This window comes from Schistocerca gregaria, chromosome 4 (assembly GCF_023897955.1).
Source record: "Schistocerca gregaria isolate iqSchGreg1 chromosome 4, iqSchGreg1.2, whole genome shotgun sequence".
Classification (NCBI taxonomy): Eukaryota; Metazoa; Arthropoda; class Insecta; order Orthoptera; family Acrididae; genus Schistocerca; species Schistocerca gregaria.
The window spans coordinates 81,178,323-81,199,196 of NC_064923.1; the positions used below are offsets into that span (position 1 = coordinate 81,178,323).

At 42.0% G+C, this 20,874-nt stretch overlaps 1 protein-coding gene across 1 annotated transcript; it reads right to left on the minus strand.

Moving 5' to 3' along the window:
• Window positions 1–587: 587 nt before the first annotated feature.
• LOC126266978 (myogenesis-regulating glycosidase-like) lies at window positions 588–20,064 on the minus strand. The gene is made up of 6 exons (XM_049971714.1): window positions 19,987–20,064; window positions 13,443–13,559; window positions 6,658–7,628; window positions 3,917–4,351; window positions 3,550–3,706; window positions 588–1,055 (listed from the first exon to the last, which is right to left on the minus strand). Exons 1-6 carry the CDS (start codon window positions 19,994–19,996, stop codon window positions 859–861), a joined length of 1,887 nt encoding a protein of 628 aa, XP_049827671.1. The 5' UTR covers window positions 19,997–20,064; the 3' UTR covers window positions 588–858.
• Window positions 20,065–20,874: the final 810 nt, after the last annotated feature.

Here is a 20,874-nt window from a genome sequence, read left to right on the forward strand (position 1 = left end):
GAATATCAAGGAAATGTAATGCACAGTTTTTGTAGTACTAATGATAGAAAACTAGCGTTTTCGGCGCTGCCCCTGGACACAGCAGCCAATCATGATGACGAACTACAGTTCGAATGATATTTCCCACGAAAATAGTACTGGTCGTACCATCTGATACTGGAGCTTAACACTATTTATTACATCTTCTTAATGCTACAGCCTCAACTGCTGTGAGGTTAATGTCTTGGTCCTAAATATGATGGCTGCTAAAGCCAGAAATATTACACTAACATTGTAGAAATAGAAGTATGTGACTCTGTTATTCACTCTACCTTACACAAACATGGAAGTATTTTGTCATCTGGCCGTAAATGATTTCTATCTCGGCATTTGTGCGCGAATTGTAGTTCACAGAACAAAAATTCTCTGTAGGAACAAATCCATAGAATGCAAAGAACTACAAGCATAGAGCAAGTGGAAGCTTGAACTGGGCTACTACTGTATCCTGTAGAGTTAGTCAGTTGGTTAATTAGTTTGCAGTTCTATGGATCATTTGTATGATTAATCGTAATAAAGTTGAATGAGTCATTTTACATTCACATTACACATTCATGTGTAAAAATGGCTTTATTCTTTATTTTCAATTTACTTTTTTATAATTTTGTTTATACAAATGTAAATTAGTAATTCTTATGCATCACCTTTTACACATTACAAAACCAAAATCTACAATACAGAAGGAATAAGTCACGTTAGCTATTTTTGTTTTTGTTTCCAGAAGCTGTCTTACACGTTCTTGTAAACACGGTGTCACTGATACATTGAAATAAGGTCGTGCCAGCCTTCATAGAAACTGCGCTCGTTTCCAGCCAGTGCAAGCTAGGAGCTGACCCTGGTGAAGTAGGGCAGAGTGTTGAGAGGCGCAGGGTAGGCGTAGAGCCAGGTGGGGCCCCGTATGGTGGGGTGCTCGGGGTCCACCTCGTCCCGCCAGTATCCCTTGGGCAGGTAGATGTCGCGCCTCGTGGCCGTGCGATACGTCACCGGCGCCACCAGCAGGTCGTCGCCCAGCAGGTACTCTGCACGGGAGGAAAACAAAGCGTCACCACATGGCATACCTCAGTCGTCTGACAGGTTCATTCCGTGTTACATCTCTTTTTGTACTACCCTCTACTCCCCTCAGGGATCACATCTCTGCTGCTTGCACTTTACCGTCATCTTCCTTCTTCTTTATCCAACTCTCACTTCAGTACAACATTAACGACATCACCATACTTCTATCAAGTGCAATTTTTGTATTTTTTTGGGGGGGGGGGGGTTATATTTAAATATTTTAATTCAGTGTTCCAAATGTTGTAATGAATTTCTGCGGCTTCTCATCTATATGATTGTCATAAATGTAAATTGTGTGTCACACCACACATATTTAAAATATGGCAACTGTTTAATTACTTTGTTGTTAATCACGGTTTTCAACTGTTGTCAACATTTACAGAGGAAGATCGTAAATTTATTCTTATGTACTGAAATTTTAAAACTGTATTTCGTTCACACACTGCCTAACAAAAAGAAGAAAAAAAAGAAGCACCCAGAAGGTCATAAATTTATTTTTAAGTAATCAAATTTTAATGTTATATTCTATACATAGACAGCCTGAGACAAAATGTAAAACACATGCAACATCGCAGGTTAAGAGGATACATGTCGTTATTTTAATGATTACAAAATTCACTCAAATTTACAAAGAAATGCGAGTGTGAACCATCTAATCAGTGTGACATTGCACCCCCTTTGAGGCGAATGCATTCACTGATTCAGTTGGCTCTACTGAGTCAAGCTGACAGACATCTGTTGTAACTGGACCCTAATATCCTCAATACTGACACTGCGACGATGTTGACTTCGGAGCTCGTTCCACACATATTCTATCGAGGCCAAATCTGGGTGTGTTTCTGATCACAGCAGTAGTTCAACAACAGTCAGACAATCCGTAGAATCACTTGCCATGTGTGGACGTGTATTCGTTTGTTGAGAAATTAGTACTATAACACAGTCACATGCGACGTAATACACGAGGATGCAGGATGTCTCTGACATACAGCTGTGCCATCAGATTTTACACTGACATTACCACCATAACTTGAAGTCGTACACAATGATTCCCAAAATCATTACTCTGGGAGTAACACTGCTATGCCTTTCCGAAAAATACTGGGAGAATGAGATATCTCCCAACTTCACTCACGTTCTCGATGAACATGTGCTGAACGCAGTGCATCAGGATTCGTCAGCAATCCATCCTTCTCGGTCGTAGCACCACTCCAAAAGCAGCCGCTTTTGCCTTGGTTTTGACTGCAGTTGGTGCATGGAGTGGTAATTTCCTATTCTACCTGCTGCTGGTCTCCAACCATTGCAGCAGGATGACGCCGAATTACTTGTTTTCGGATGGGAAGTGCAGATGTGAAGGGGTTATGATGTGCTTTGTACACAGGACGGCGACCCTGCCTCCTGGTGACCAGACGAGATGAAAGAGAACCTTAACAACGAGTTATGCCTGCTCTCAATTTTCCACACAGTGCAACACTGGACCAGACTCAGATCCGAATGGTAAAAAACTCTCGATATTGCATGATTAGACAAGTTGGCCAAAAGAGACCCACAATGAAGCCTCTTTCAGATTCCGCCATGTGCTGAAAATGGTGTCTCACCCAACTATGGCCACATCTGGATTTTACAGAGTGATCACTCATCATCTGACACTCATCACACGAATCATATGCCCTATCATACCTTGTAGGAACACTAAACATTCACAGGGAATTGCAACTCTTAATCATATTTTTTTTCTCAGTGTACTTGGTTCAGCAGATGGTCTCCACTTTCATGCATTATTACTTTATCACATACACATAGTAATGCTCTTAGTATGCTTGACCAATTTAATTCCTCAATAATTACCTGATTTTCAGTTTTTGAGGGCATTGTTAATGTAAATGTAAGAAAAAGGGTTGCCATCAAGTAACTGTTCATATATGGTTTGCTGCTTTTAAAGGAAAATCTCTTTTGAAGAAACTGAGAGAATAGAGTAATCTCCAAGTGGATCACGAAATGCGACGTCCGAGAGAGAAATATGTGACCTCACGAGAATGTGAGCGATGGTCTGTGGAGTTGTAAGGCATGCTTAGTGTTTTTGAACGTTTTAAATTAAGCTAGGAAGTCTTCCCAAAGAAAGTCGTCAAGAACTGCATACTCCTTTGCACACAATAATAATGAGAAATGATCCGAGACTTCGGCAACAACAGTGCAGCCACGGATACAGACTCTGGTATCTACGAAGACTTTTAACATACCGTGTGTATTCACTGTAGATCACTGTGATGAGAATGTCGCGGGGTATCTGTTCAAGTGTGAGATTGCCTCAGTAACATGTTCGTTCGCGTAAGAAGCATACGTCGATGGTTAGTCGCCAGAGAAATCGTAACTAAAAGATTGGGAACTAAGATCATAAAATACGAAACCGTGCCTGGAATAATTCTAAAGACAGAACACGCGAGAGAAAGCTGTTCGCCATACCGTCGCTGATCTGGAGAGCGGTGGAGTCCGTCGGGTCGAGCCACCAGATGGGCCGGTTGACCGGAGTGCCGTCCTCCACTGCCTGCTTCATCAGCTCGACGATCTTCGGACCGTACTGGGCGCGCAAAGCACTCAGGTTGCGCGCGAGCTCCACCGTCTGTAAAAGTATCACAAGTCACAGCCGTGAGCCGCCGTTTTGAAACTGAACTCATACGAGCATACCTTACAGTCTTACTATATAGAGATTGGCTTAATTTGTCGGTTCTTTGTACGTCACTGTTTGTATGAACGCTGCTAAGCGATATTTACTGTAGAAGTGTCCTTTACAAACACGGAGAGCCATGTACAGTACGAGCACGGCACGCACCTCGTTGTCGTAGTCCCAGGGCACGGTGCGGAAGTGGAGGGCGGGCATGAAGGTGCTGGCCTCCAGCCAGCGGATGTACAGCTCGCGAGTGGCGATGACGCCCGTCTTGGTGCTGCCGCCCACCCTTTCCGGCATCACGAAGGGGTAGCCCTGCAGGCTCATCTCCAGCAGCTTGGGCAGCAGCGTCTTCAGGCCGTTCTGCGTGCTCCACGCCGTGTCCACCGCGTCCATGTGGAAGAAGTTGGGCAGGCGCTGGCTCTCGACGCCGGACCGCAGCCTGACCATGGGCCCGAACTGTGCCACTGCCTTGGCGTACGCGTCGGTGTAGACCACGGGCGTCCTCTCAAGAGGTGTCAGCTGTGGCGGCTGCGGCAGGTAGCTCGTCTCGCCGAAGTCGAACATGAACGAGTCCACGCCCGTCTCGTTGCGGAGCGCCTGCAAACAGATTACAAATAAAATTCCGTACCTGTGAGGCAAAGTAAGTGATACATCCTGACTTGGAAAGACTGATTCTGGGTTGGTACGCCCCCGTGAAGTAAAAAGGCTATTCAATCGATAATGAGACACAGAAACTTTCATATCATCGCACACTCAGCTGCAGAGTGAAAATCTCATTCTGGAAACATCCCCCAGGCTGCGGCTAAGCCATGTCTCCGCAGTATCCTTTCTTTCAGGAGTGCTAGTTCTGCAGGTTTGCAGGAGAGCTTCTGTCAAGTTTAGAAGGTAGGAGACCAGATACTGGCAGAAGTAAAGCTGTGAGAAGCGGCCGTGAGCAGTGCTTCGGTAACTCAGATGGTAGAACACTTGCCCGCGAAAAGCAAAGGTCTCGAGTTCAAGTCTCGGTCGGGCACACAGTTTTAATCTGCTAGGAAGTTTCAAGTGTGTAATATCTAAATAAGTGTCGATGAGTTTTGCTTTGCGTTAGTCTAGAACTTTGAGGAGTTGTTTCTTGTCTCCTGTTTCTTGTAGGACCATCTCATTCATTATTCGATTAGAATTCAGGGTGAAAGAACGTCAGTAATGAGAGTTGCAGATGAGTTTGTTATTCTGAGTGAAAGTCAGAGGGAACTGTAGGAACTGTTGGCTGAAAAAAAAAACAGTTTAATGAACACAAAATGTGGATTGAGAGTCAACCGAAGAAAGATGAAAGTAATGAGAAGTAGCAGAAGAGAGATTACCGAACATCGAACATCGAAATTTCCAACCACAAAGGAGACGAAGTAAAGGAATTCAACTACTTTCGAAATGGATAGAGTAAGGAGGTCATCAAAGAAATAGGCTGCTGCAGGGAAAGACGGCACTCCCGAGTAAAACTATTGCACTAGTATCAAATACAGCCACAATTTCGGGATAAGCATCGTGAGAGTGTATAATTAGGCCACTGTAATGTATGGTAGTGAATCATAGCGTATGTGAAAAACTGGAGAAGGACAGAATCGGAGCGTCTGTGATGCGGTGCTCTATAAGGATGTCGCAAACAGGTGGACTGTTAAGATAAAGAATAAGGAGGTTGTCTGCAGAATCAGCGAAGAAAGGAATATGTGGAATAGGATGACAGGAGGAAGGAGAAGGGCAGGATGGTAGGACAGTTGTGTACAAACGAATCGAGTACATTTTGTTATATTTGGTATTACTTTCCTGATGTATTAACTCGTTCCATGGCCATAGAGATTTGCTCCTCAATTAAATCCCATGGAAGTAGACATGTGAAGTAACCAAAAGAAATAAAATGAGAGACATGCATGACAGTAGTGGGGACTCTAGAGGAAAGTACTGTAGGCGAAGACATCGGCTGGTCTGCACACAATAAATAACAGATGACGTGAGGTGGAAGTCTTGCTCCACCAACTCCTCTGACTTTGCAGCTCGCTGATCAAACATGTTAAAAGACTAACGATTACCAAGAAATCATCATCTATTTCCATAAGGCATATGTATGTTTTATCAGAATACATACAAGCAATCTTTAATTGCTCATTTATAGCATTTCTTCTGGGTACAGCTCATACATTGTTCGCTCAGTGCTGTAAACAACTCACTGAGGTATTCCTAACAACGTCATTCGCTAGCATGCATTTGGAATGTCGTAAAGCAAAAGGATAAGCTAACCCGAAAATTACACTAATAGACAAACAGCAGCAGTTAATTTCAAAGTTACTATGAATGTGATGCTCCCTGTTGATTTCTTGTATACCAGTCGCTGCATACATTCATATGTATATGAACTCATTTTAAATTTAATGAACCGATGGCAAATACTCCTAAGTAAGTAAATAAAAGCTTAAGAACCAGTTCTTGATTCATAAATCATCTAACCTTTCTTCTTTTGTACCACACTCTTGTGTGCTTAAGGTTATGGAGGTGAGCTACAGATGAAATTACTGCATCCCTGCTCTGTGTTAAACGTCAAATATCCCAATTGCTCGTCATATGAACTATATCTACGGGCTACCTAGACACATGAAAAGGATATATTGTAAATAGCAATCCGTTTGTAAGCTACTTATATTTTTTTGCAGAATGCATGTCTAAAACCCTTTGAACAACCAAAAGTGAGTATTGTTCTTTTTTCAGTATGGATTGGTGACCTGCAGATCAAATTACTGCATCCCTGCTCTCTGTGTTAAATGTCAAATATTAGAATTTCTCCAACCGATTGGTCCTACAGTATTTACATAGAGTTGAACTTTGTAACTGATTTCTATGCCATAGACAATAGAATTTCTAACGAATGTACTCACCGCAACTCGATCAGTCCACCAAGCTACCGCATCAGGATTGGTGAAGTCGATAATGCCGGCCCATCCACCCCACCAGCGAGTACTGATGCTGCCATTGTCATTGCGCACAAAGTAACCCTTGGACTGTGCCTCAGAGAAGAAGGGTTCGCAGTCACTGTTTATAAATGGGTGTATCCACAATACGACAGGGAATCCCAGTGCGTGGAGGTCGTCCACGAGCGCCTTCATGTCGGGGAACTTGGTGGTGTCCGGGGTGAAGCTTCCGCGGCAGCTCTCCCAGAAGTTGGCTATTTCGAGAAGGCTGTAGCCGAACCCGTGCTCGATTATGCCTGCGGCGCGCTCTCTCACGTTCTGCTCGGGTGGCCCCACTTCCCAGAAAGGCTGAACACCCAAGCTTTCGTCTGGAATCGCCGTAGGCTTGCCGAGGTACTTCTGGATACCGACCAAGTGCGCCTCCTTCGCATCACCGTACGTACACAGCTCGTATTCCAGCACGTTGTCGCTTCGGTCCTCTGGGTAGGGAGACGCGTTCTCGGCACTGAAGCACAGTTTATTGCTCGTCTGATTGCTGTTTTGGTCGACGAAGAGAGGAACGTTAGTGTGAACGTGAACGAGTCTTCCGTCGGAGAAGACCCAGTAGCGCGTAGCGATGGTGGCGTGGTCCGTATGTTCGGCGACGTATGCGTAGTGCTTGTACACGTTGTTCTCGATGGGCCAGGTGCGGTAGGTCGATTCGACACCACCGTAGATGTGGCTCCTTAGGTGCCGCTGACACATTGTGATTATCTCACTCGGATTGTCTTTGGTGTGCCGGACCCAGAGACATTCGCCCGACCTGTCTTGGTGCCGGACGAGAACTCTGGAGGCACCAAAGTCGAAGGACTCCTCGTTTCCACGAGTCTCATGGCGTGGAACTGCAGACCGCTGGTTGCTGGAGGCTTCGATGTATCCCACTTCTACCTCGTCTCCACCTGAAACGTGCAAGCAGATAGGTGCTGTTAGTGAACTTACGACAGTAAGTAATGCATGAAATAACTATCGTAAAATAATAATATACGCTGTGATGCAATGTTTTAATTATGTAGAAGAGTAGATAGAACGTACATAGTCTTCAATATTCAAACATGGAAACATGTAGCTTAATTGTAACATGTATGTGAGTCGACTGCAGTGACCTTGGCTGGCTTTCCTGTACACCATTGTTTCTTAGTGTTAGACCAGCCATTTCCGCTATCAAACAAGGAGTGTACTACTATTTTTACAACCCTGCATATGTATCCCTGCGCTTTCTTAACGGCAATGGTACTCACTAACGAACACTATAATGTGACGTAACGTAAGTAAGAGCACGTAAGTAAGAGCACAGAATGGGACGACGATCGAAGTAACTTCGCCAGAGGAAATATCTTCTTGTGCATGGAGTTAACATTCTCAGGTTTGTTGACCCACATTCAAGAGCCGCTTAATACCTTGCATAAATACAAATAGCTTTGACAAAGGAAAAATATTCTCTGCATAAAAGACATGAAAGGTTTTTTTAAGATTCAGTCGATTCCCAGGTTCAACGTTCGTAGTGACAAAAGGTTGTAACTTACAAGATAATATCAATCTGAATTGTCTATAGATGGATTCTGAATCTAAACTTTACTTCTTATGTTATTTAATGTTAGCTGTGTTTGAGCAGCAGTAGCCCTGTTGTTGGAGAACGAGTCCAGTAAATTCTGTTTTCTTTTTGTGTACTGGTGTGACCTGTGCTAGTTTTCAGTTGTTAGGTAGGAATATTTCACTGAACGACTGGCTGTATATTACTGCTGTCTCATCAGCATACTCCGAAAAGAACTTTATTGGTTTAAAATCTGGACCGGAAGACTGCTCTAACTGACTTATATTGCTTCACCACTCCGAGGGGAGCTAGTTCGGAATTATTTATGTTGGCGCATTGTCTTGATTCTGATTCTGGAATATTTACTGAATAGTTTTTGGTGAATGAATTTCAGAAGTTTTAGTGACTACTGTTTAGTGGCGTTGACATCGATAATATTGCATTTGAAATAATGCACTGAGAGTGTTTATTGTTTTTTGTCCCAGATACAGTTTACACACGAGGAGAACCTGTTTGGATTTTCTGCCAGGTTTTGAGAGCTAGTTTCCTAGTGAAAACTATTAAACGATCTCGCTCTGTATTCCGTGCAAAATTTCGGTCATCTGTAAACCTTCGCTTGGCTAGATTATTCTGTGTTCTTTTAAATATTGCACGAGATTTTCTCTGATTTTGGGAAGGTGTTCCGAGAAGTTTTGTGTAAAACTCGTAGGTGCCGGCGAGACTACTTCTTTGAATTTGAGCCACATTTGGTTCTTGCTTGCATAGCATGGAAGGAATGAAGGCAATCTTTAGGAGGTCGTCAAGCGAATTATCGTCTGCTGTTTTAAATACATATATTTTGACGAACGGCATCTTGAAACCCTCAACAGGTGCTACAATGTCTATTCATTTACCACCTGTCTGTCTTGGTCAGGCAATCTTTTCAAATCACTGATATGAATTTCAGTGATGGTCCCCTGGTGTCGAGTACGTAATTGTTATCAATTGCAGCAGATGTCACTGATGTAAATGTACCCTTGTCGTATACAAACTGAATGGACAAGTAAGTGCATAAGATTTGAGTCACTTCAGTCTGCACCTTTGTATTTTTTGCGCAAAGAGCAGTACTCTGACATCATTTGCACTTCCTGCATTCCTATTGGCTAACGGCAGAAGCTTGAGTGACCAACATGATGAATACAACTGAAGTCATCGTATTTCACACATTTCGCTTTCTTATAGTTTGGTGTCTGGTTTTAAGAACTTGTGTGGTAATCTACACATGAACTCCCAAACAGATATCTTGAAGTATATTTTCCTGAGATAGCGTGCCAGAAAGCGACATAGTGAGTTACTAAAGTCTCTCTGCTCTAAGCTGCTCGTATAAAACTGTGATATGACAACTTCGGAGGAACGCCAAACTTCAGAAACCACAAGCTGCTAGTAGCACAACAGAGTACTGAGCATTGTTGAGTGAACATCATTTGCATTTCTTTATCCTGGCAGTGTGAATGGCTGATCAGTGGAAACATGTGGTCTGACGATTCAACGTTTTCGTTATTTCCAACATCACCTGGGTTTACTTCTTGAGAACGCCAAAAAAAGCCTACAATCCTGCCTGGTTGACTGCAATGGTTAAACATGGAGGTGGAAGTGTGATGGTGTGGGCAGCCATATCATTGTATTTTGGTGGTCCAATCAGTACTCTAAAAGGCCGTTTTGCAGCCAACGAGTGTGTGAACATTTTAGGTGATCAGGTGCACCCCATGATTCACATATTGTTCCCCAACAATGATGCCGTATTTCAGGACGATACTGCACCCATTCACAGAGCCAGAACAGTGCAATCGTGATACGAGAAGCATGCAACTGAATCGCAGCGTCTTTCTTGGCCAGCACAGTCCTTAGACTTGAACTTCCTCGAACCCTTGTGGGCAGTATTGGAGCACAGACTCCGGAGCAGACATCCAACTCATAGTCACTACAGTAGATATAAAAGTTTCTGATTGAAGAGTGGCATAACATTCCACTGGAGTCACAAGCTGCGAAATCGTCGCGAAAAAGCAGTGACCCATATATGTAATAAGTTTCCTTTAATTTACGACTATGGTCACAAAAGTTTTGTTAACAGATTAGCTGTTTGAGTCTATAATGACCGTCATCATATCTGTTTGATAAAAACAAAGTACATTAGGTTCAAATGGCTCTGAGCACTATGGGACTCAACATCTTAGGTCATAAGTCCCCTAGAACTCAGAACTACTTAACCCTAACTAACCTAAGGACGTCACAAAGATCCATGTCCGAAGCAGGATTCGAACCTGCGACCGTAGCAGTCCCGCGCCTCCGGACTGCACCGTCAGAACCGCACGGCCGCCGCGGCCGGCAAGTACATTAGGACTTTGTTTTATGAAACAGATCTTATTATGATCATTAAAGACCGAAACCGGTAATCTGTTAACAAAAAGTTTGTGACCATAGACGTCAATTAAAGGAAACTTATTCCCAAGTTAAGACTATACGATCATTATATGCCAGTATTCCAAGATATATGACAGTTGTATTATAGGCAAATGGGCGTCCAACCGTTTATTAATAAACCATTCCCAAGTAAGTACAGGTGTTCACATTATTTTGTCTGTCTCCTGTATATCCAATGGATCCCATCTGGGTCGCTATGCCGGCCGGAGTGGCCGAGCGGTTCTAGGCGCTACAGTCTGGGAATGCGCGACCGCTACGGTCACAGGTTCGAATCCTGCCTCGGGCATGGATGTGTGTGATGTCCTTAGGTTAGTTAGGTTTAAGTAGTTCTGAGTTCTAGGGAACTGATGACCTTAGAAGTTAAGTCCCATAGTGATCAGAGCACTTTGAACCATTTTTTTGGGTCGCTATAGGTCGCCGTAACTGCGTACGCAAATCAGCGGCCTATTATTTACTCGAATTACGTGGCGTCTGTGTAGACATCCAGTACCACATAACTGCTCAAACCTATCAACAGACTGTCGGATCCCTGATGTGCTAGTTCAGCGATGTATCTTGTCCTACAGACGGACAAACATGTTATTAAGGTGTTCATAATTTTTGGCTCATCCGTGTATGTCTTGTCATTCAAAGTTGCTTAAGCAATTTGTAACTAATTTTACTAGTAAATTTCATATTTTGAATTTGAGTCGTTTCAGACGTCATATCAGATGGGCCACTCCAACAGGCAGTTATTTAACCTAGAATCTATTCGACGTTGTTTCTTATCCACAGTAATTCGAGGAACAAATGTAATTATATGAAGGAAGTAGCGCTGATACATTGCAACTGTCGCCTCTTCTTCTACACCACCTAAGCAAAAGGATCCGGACACGCCTGAGTAATGCAGAACTGACCACTACATGGCTTGAGGGGTGGACCTGCTTGTGTGACATGTGGTGCTGAGTATTGTGTTGTCAGTGGAGGAGCAGTATCATAAGAGTGGATGGAGAGCCTGCCACTTGAAACATTCAGAACTCACGTAATGTCATCCGAAAAACAAATCCATCTCCGACATTTGGACGCTTCTAAAGCCGCTGAAGTCGACTGTTGATGATGTGATTGTACTGTCGGATACGGATCGTCGAAGACTGCAGAGGGTGACTGTTAGAAAGCCGCGTGGAATCAGAGGGCGGAATTACTGGCGAGTCCAAAGTGGTGCCAGTGGTCCAGCTAGCCCAACGACTGCACGCAGAGAGCCGGAAAGAACCAGTATAGCGCGATTCCTTGAATGTTGGAACTCTAGTGTATAAAGCAGCTCCAAATGTTTATAACCACACAAATGAGTTAATGTGATGAATAATTGACAGTAAGCATGTAATCGCGAATAACTACGGGAAAGTTTCGAAATTATGCTTAAACTTTGTCGGAACTCGTTAAGAGTTGACATGATGAAACACTGGGTAAATATAGTCTGGCTAATATGCGCCGCATTTTAGGCAAAAAGCAAATATATTTATGCGCCTCAATGTTTATGACGTCATGTCTTCTGAACTGTGTGTCATATGATTATGTACTTTTCCAAGTATATTCAGTGACGTATGCGAATACAGTCTGCAGATCGTGCTGGGAATAGATTAGGTGATACAGAGAGAATAAATTAAGACAACATGCCTGTTGAAGTTTTACTGTGTCTCATTTTAATCGGAAGCTATGTTTTCACACATCTAAATGTCTTTGACATCTTATCTTTGTGTGTATGTGTATGGGGAGTGGGGAGAAGGCGGTTCAGCTAGAAAAAGTTTTGATAAAGGTTTGAAATTATGTGTAAAGTGTGTTGGAAGTCGATAAGTGCTTTCACTCCGAAATAATGAATTAATGAAGTCCATATATTTACAGTTTCAAGAAAACACATACTTTCTAACAGCTGTATCTGTCTTATTTTGTTAAGCTTTCAACATGAAAGTATACATCTTAATGAGTTAATTCCGATAGCATTTCAATTTTTAAATTTACCTAAAATATTTAAAGTTAAATTTTTATTGCCTCTGGAAGACGTTTGTCATCTGCAGTGATGGACCATGGTGTATCCTGCAGCAATTTGATGGAAGGGTCTGGTTTTGACTAATGTCAGGAGAAGCTTATATGCCATCCTGTTCAGTGTCAACAGTGAAATTTGAATTAGGTAGTGTTAAGGTATGGGGTGTTTTTCATGGCCAAGGTGTGGTCTCCTTGCAATGGATGGGAACAATATTTACAGAATTGCTCCAGTGCACATTCGAGGAACAAATTGGTGATAGTTATTGATTGTACCAGCATGAGAACGCACCCTGTTGTAAAGCAGCATCTGTGATGGAATGGTTTCAGATAGTACCATTTGCTAAAAGCACTGGCCTGCCCTAAGCCCTGACCTGAATTTAGTTGAACACCTTTGACATGACTTAGATGTCGACTTTTCTCCAGTTAGCAGTGTCTAACATCAGTGCCCTTTCTGGTTTGAGGAAGATTGGGATGCCATCCTCCAGAGACACTCAGACACCTAACTGAAAGTGCCCTCATCAGAGTTTAACCATAAAATGCTGAAGGGTGGATACACACTATAAGTGTAGTGGTGGGTTTCAGACACTGACAGGGTGAGGTGCAGGTGTTGTGTAGAAACTGTGGCAGCTTGCAGCAGCGCAGAGCCAGCAGGCTGCCCGCTCTGGACAGCCCCCGCACTCAGCGCCCTCCGGTCCACACTCACCTCTGTCGGACAGCAGCAGGATGCGGCCGGTGGTCTGGTCGTAGCGGGTGCTGAGCCCGGCTGCGGCAGACGCCACCAGGGCGCCCAGCAGCAGCAGCGTCGCGGGCGTCCACATGGCTGCGACAGACAGGCGAGCGAGCAAGTCAGTCAACTTGTACCTGCGCAACACTTTAAGTGATGGGCACAATAGGATTAGGTGGTGTCGCGAGTTCTCAACGCGTGACTTTCGGTGATGAAGCACGCACCAAACAGTGGATTACCTTTATGATAAATGGAGGCCATTCGCACAGTCGGAATAACCTCTTTAGTTACTTTCCAAAACAAATTCTTGTGTAATTTTAGGGTAATCCTTTTATACAGACCCACTAAGTACCTTACAAATCAGCAATACCAGTTAATCATAATATTAAAAACAGTATTCTGTCTTTAATTTTGTTAGCACGTTGGAACACTTCATAAAAACACACGTCAAGAAGTAAATAAACAGAAATGAGAACACATAGTGTACCAAAAACCTGAAAAACTGTCAGGATTTCCAAAAATAATTAATAATCGGTAAAAGGTCTTGCTCTTCAAATTGCTCAGTAATCAGCTAACTACTGTGTGGGATTTGTTACTCGACTTTGGTTAATACCAATGTCTGGTTACTACAGAATTCTTTATGTTTCATAATTTCATAAATAAGATGTGAACTCTCGAACTGCAGAAAAAACGTTCGACTGCTGTTCATTCATGATGAATAGTGATTTCAGTGGCCTGTCTAAAATTTATAGGTTTTTGGAAAATATGATATTGTACATCATAGGCGACAGATGGTAGTAGGTAATCAGTGGAATCATGTCCGTGATTTATATGATTTTACTATCGCGTAATTCAGTGTCACTAGCTGTAAATAATCTCTTGAGATTCGGTGTATAAGACTTGACGGTTATACACCCCAAAAAATTTACAATAATTTAACGATCGTTTGTGCAAGAATGTAGTAGTCTAACATTCAGCATCTAAACTGGATTGATTGCTTCTCTGAAAAATTTGTAACGAACGATCATATGATAATGGATGTAAATAAACTTCCTTATTTATACTGTCTTGGTTTATTTTGGCCTTCATAACTACCAGTAAGAAACAGCATCGAAGATATTTCTTCTCCATGAAGATAGCGTTTATTTGCAATATGTCAGCAATCTCTACCGATTCTTACATTTCCAGATAATTTTATTTGATTTGGCATCTCCTCACTGAATAATGTACAATTTTTGTTCACAGACGAAGTTATTTATCTCACAGTGTGTTTCTTAAGACTTTCAGTGTAGCCTCACTATTTCCACTGCATCCAACGTCTGAAAAGTTATACTTTTCTGGTTATAACACAGTAGTGTTCGAAGGGTTTGGGTAATGGATGTTTAATGTTCTTACTTACAAGGAGGACGATTTCGGTGCGTAGGCTGTTTTTAACGTTTTTCAATACATCGACGACTGGGACACTTGCTTTTTGATAAGACGCTTCTAGTGAGCAAATGAACGTTTCTAGAGAATGACCGTCAATCCTAGAGCTACCAAGGTCGTATTTTGTGCAGGTTTCTACACAGTTATTGAACGGAGCTCAGTCAGTAAACTGCGATGACACTTTTTTCCACCTTGAACTCTATCTGGCATGACGTTTCCCTTCTAACCATATCCAAAGATCTTCACTTATGTTTCTTAAAAATGTCATAATACGCGAGCATAAAATATGTTCCAAAGCTATATAAGAGAGCGACATTAGAGATATTTGTTTTCGTAAATGGGAATGACCTGTGTTTATTACTGATCATTGCGAACGGTTCACTTCTCCAGTGACCTATGGTACGCTGCTGCTAAAACACAGACAAGTTTTTTCGCGTACTCTGTACATTCGAACTCGTACTTCGACAAGTCCAGCGGACTTTCTTCTGTTGACCAATTCTACTCGCTTTTCTATTCCATGGTCACTTATTTGAATATCATCTATTTTCTCTTTTGTGTGACGATTTCAAGGGGAATAACAGTACGATCTTTCTCAGTGAAACAGTTTTGGATAGACGTTTAGTACTTAGGCCTTCCGTGTGTCGTCCTCCGTTTAGAGGCCACAGTTTATCTGTACAGATGAGTTCGATTCGTTTCCTTACTTAACACTAGACAAAAACTTTAGAGTACGTTGAATGGTTACGTTTAAACTCTCAGGTAGATCCCTTTAATTTGTAGCCTCTTTCCAACAAACACATCTGTCCAATCATGGCGGACCTCTGACATCCCTCACAATTTTGCTTGGCGGATAGCTGTCTAAAACATATTGTACAATACTCTTGAACTTTCTCTATTCATGCCCAACATTGCCAATGCTGCAGAGCAAATTTTCACGTTGACTTCTCAGGCAATCTAATATATCTTTCTTGTGCCTATTCCTAAGGAGAAATATCTCCCTACCTTTCGTTATGCTCCTATTTACAGCCGTGTTTAATGATGCTGTCCTGCGCTGATTTAGTCGAAAAATTCATACCTGTTGGTGACCAGGAGATCTAATATGTTGCTTTCACAAGTCGGTTCTCTGATCAGCTGTTCAAGGTAATCCTCTGATAAAGCATTTACAACATTTCACCTGATTCCCTATCACTACTACCCACCAAGGTAATCCTCTGATAAAGCATTTACAACATTTCACCTGATTCCCTATCACTACTACCCACCAAGGTAATCCTCTGATAAAGCATTTACAACATTTCACCTGATTCCCTATCACTACTACCCACCAAGGTAATCCTCTCATAAAGCATTTACAACATTTCACCTGATTCCCTATCACTACTACCCACCAAGGTAATCCTCTCATAAAGCATTTACAACATTTCACCTGATTCCCTATCACTACTACCCACCAAGGTAATCCTCTGATAAAGCATTTACAACATTTCACCTGATTCCCTATCACTACTACCCACCAAGGTAATCCTCTGATAAAGCATTTACAACATTTCACCTGATTCCCTATCACTACTACCCACCAAGGTAATCCTCTCATAAAGCATTTACAACATTTCACCTGATTCCCTATCACTACTACCCACCAAGGTAATCCTCTGATAAAGCATTTACAACATTTCACCTGATTCCCTATCACTACTACCCACCAAGGTAATCCTCTCATAAAGCAATTACAACATTTCACCTGATTCCCTATCACTACTACCCACCAAGGTAATCCTCTGATAAAGCATTTACAACATTTCACCTGATTCCCTATCACTACTACCCACCAAGGTAATCCTCTGATAAAGCATTTACAACATTTCACCTGATTCCCTATCACTACTACCCACCAAGGTAATCCTCTGATAAAGCATTTACAACATTTCACCTGATTCCCTATCACTACTACCCACCAAGGTAATCCTCTGATAAAGCATTTACAACATTTCACCTGATTCCCTATCACTACTACCCACCAAGGTAATCCTCTGATAAAGCATGTACAACATTTCACCTGATTCCCTATCACTACTACCCACCAAGGTAATCCTCTGATAAAGCATTTACAACATTTCACCTGATTCCCTATCACTACTACCCACCAAGGTAATCCTCTGATAAAGCATTTACAACATTTCACCTGATTCCCTATCACTACTACCCACCAAGGTAATCCTCTCATAAAGCATTTACAACATTTCACCTGATTCCCTATCACTACTACCCACCAAGGTAATCCTCTCATAAAGCATTTACAACATTTCACCTGATTCCCTATCACTACTACCCACCAAGGTAATCCTCTGATAAAGCATTTACAACATTTCACCTGATTCCCTATCACTACTACCCCCCAAGGTAATCCTCTGATAAAGCATTTACAATATTTCACCTGATTCCCTATCACTACTACCCACCAAGGTAATCCTCTGATAAAGCATTTACAACATTTCACCTGATTCCCTATCACTACTACCCACCAAGGTAATCCTCTGATAAAGCATTTACAACATTTCACCTGATTCCCTATCACTACTACCCACCAAGGTAATCCTCTGATAAAGCATTTACAACATTTCACCTGATTCCCTATCACTACTACCCACCAAGGTAATCCTCTGATAAAGCATTTACAACATTTCACCTGATTCCCTATCACTACTACCCACCAAGGTAATCCTCTCATAAAGCATTTACAACATTTCACCTGATTCCCTATCACTACTACCCACCAAGGTAATCCTCTGATAAAGCATTTACAACATTTCACCTGATTCCCTATCACTACTACCCACCAAAGTAATCCTCTGATAAAGCATTTACAACATTTCACCTGATTCCCTATCACTACTACCCACCAAGGTAATCCTCTCATAAAGCATTTACAACATTTCACCTGATTCCCTATCACTACTACCCACCAAGGTAATCCTCTGATAAAGCATGTACAACATTTCACCTGATTCCCTATCACTACTACCCACCAAGGTAATCCTCTGATAAAGCATTTACAACATTTCACCTGATTCCCTATCACTACTACCCACCAAGGTAATCCTCTGATAAAGCATTTACAACATTTCACCTGATTCCCTATCACTACTACCCACCAAGGTAATCCTCTGATAAAGCATTTACAACATTTCACCTGATTCCCTATCACTACTACCCACCAAGGTAATCCTCTCATAAAGCATTTACAACATTTCACCTGATTCCCTATCACTACTACCCACCAAGGTAATCCTCTCATAAAGCATTTACAACATTTCACCTGATTCCCTATCACTACTACCCACCAAGGTAATCCTCTGATAAAGCATTTACAACATTTCACCTGATTCCCTATCACTACTACCCCCCAAGGTAATCCTCTGATAAAGCATTTACAATATTTCACCTGATTCCCTATCACTACTACCCACCAAGGTAATCCTCTGATAAAGCATTTACAACATTTCACCTGATTCCCTATCACTACTACCCACCAAGGTAATCCTCTGATAAAGCATTTACAACATTTCACCTGATTCCCTATCACTACTACCCACCAAGGTAATCCTCTGATAAAGCATTTACAACATTTCACCTGATTCCCTATCACTACTACCCACCAAGGTAATCCTCTGATAAAGCATTTACAACATTTCACCTGATTCCCTATCACTACTACCCACCAAGGTAATCCTCTGATAAAGCATTTACAACATTTCACCTGATTCCCTATCACTACTACCCACCAAGGTAATCCTCTGATAAAGCATTTACAACATTTCACCTGATTCCCTATCACTACTACCCACCAAGGTAATCCTCTGATAAAGCATTTACAACATTTCACCTGATTCCCTATCACAACTACCCACCAAGGTAATCCTCTGATAAAGCATTTACAACATTTCACCTGATTCCCTATCACTACTACCCACCAAGGTAATTCTCTGATAAAGCATTTACAACATTTCACCTGATTCCCTATCACTACTACCCACCAAGGTAATCCTCTGATAAAGCATTTACAACATTTCACCTGATTCCCTATCACTACTACCCACCAAGGTAATCCTCTGATAAAGCATTTACAACATTTCACCTGATTCCCTATCACTACTACCCACCAGGGTAATCCTCTCATAAAGCATTTACAACATTTCACCTGATTCCCTATCACTACTACCCACCAAGGTAATCCTCTGATAAAGCATTTACAACATTTCACCTGATTCCCTATCACTACTACCCACCAAGGTAACCTCTGATAAAGCATTTAGAAACATTTCACCTAATTCCCTACCATTACTACCAACCAAAACCACGTGAGTCACACAGTGTATAAGTCGTAAGCTGTAATCATCACCTAATACTAAAGCATGGCCAGCAAATTTACGCAAAGTATTCTACAAATGTTCCCACAAGAGTTTCGTACTACTGATGGTGAGGCAGGAGATCTACAAAAAGCATTCGGTGACCGTGTTTGTTCCACCTTTAACTCTTGCATTCAATCAAATTAATTCGCATTCAGAATGTGTACTGACCTCACTAGAAATTATCATTCTTTTTACAGTTATAAACACACCTGCACCATCGGCGCCCAATCAATGCTTGCAATAAACGTGCCAGTCTGAACTAAGAATTTCATTACTATTCACATCTGGTTTCAGACGTTTGTTTGTCCCTAGTAGCAGCTGTTCACTGTCATCGGTTGTAAGCAGACTAGTTCTGGCATTTGGCTACTTCTATACTACCATAGTCTACACGGGTCACTATAACGATGTGAAATGCGAAAGAGTGGCAGAAGTTACGTCTAGCAGGAGCACCGTCTCCCATATCTGCGTTGTGACCCCTCTGCGTTACTGGAATTCACAGCGTTTAGTATTATAATTTCTCTACCTTTCTCCAACGGTATTTTTAAAAGACTAAAGAATAGTGCTATACAATAATCCTCACTTTCACAGTTAGTGGCCACAACAGGTGCTGACTATGCCATAGCAGACACACATAAACAGTCGTGAATTACTCTAATTAACATGTATATCACTCGTAACAGGTAATGGCTCACCTCTAAGCATTGTGGGAGCCGCTGTGAAATGGAGAGTAGCTTGCGAGACAGTTATGTTGCCTTAGCGTGCGTATATATAGCTAAAGCTAATCAGTTAACGTTTTTAATAATTGCCGAGATACCTGTTTGGTACGTCACCAATGCAATTATTATCTGCTAATAGTATGATGAGCCGTTTACTGACGCCAAAGTAATCAAAGCTCATCATAATTGTCGCACTCGAGATATTATCTGGATCAGGTGATATTTAGCACCACAGTGTTCAACTGCTTTATCTCTTGCTGGAGGGAAAGCCCATGACGCACGTTATAAATAAATTTATCTCCCGATAAGAGAGTGTTTTTTATAATTCCCACTTCTTTCTATCCTCTGCAGGAAAAATTATTAGGACGTTTATGTTGTAAATTAAATGAAGCTTAATTTTACGCTCGGAAACATTTTCGATAGGAACCGCGGTTTTCGATTTATTCGAGAAAAACATGAAAACGTTAAGGTTTCCTGCCCCTCTCCCGCCCCTCACCCCAACGCTGACTCCCCATCTGTCAGGATTTTAGTAATGTTTTTTTAGGAGACTCCTTCATAGCACTGTAGCGCGACTACACGATTTGCGACTACACGATTTCTTCCTCTCGTCTTTGCTGATGAGGCTACCACAGTGTTTGTGAACTTTCTCACATGCCATTCAGCAATGTGTGTGGTAACTGTTGTGATTTGTCTGTCGTTCATTGATGGACTTGATCAGACGGTCATCGGAACGACGAGGTAGCTTTGGCCAGTTGTTAGGCTTTGGCTGTACAACAGGGTACTCACGTAAATACAATAGACAAGACTCTATACATGTCTTCTGCACATATGTTATGTGAGACGATAATCTAACAGAGGGCGTCA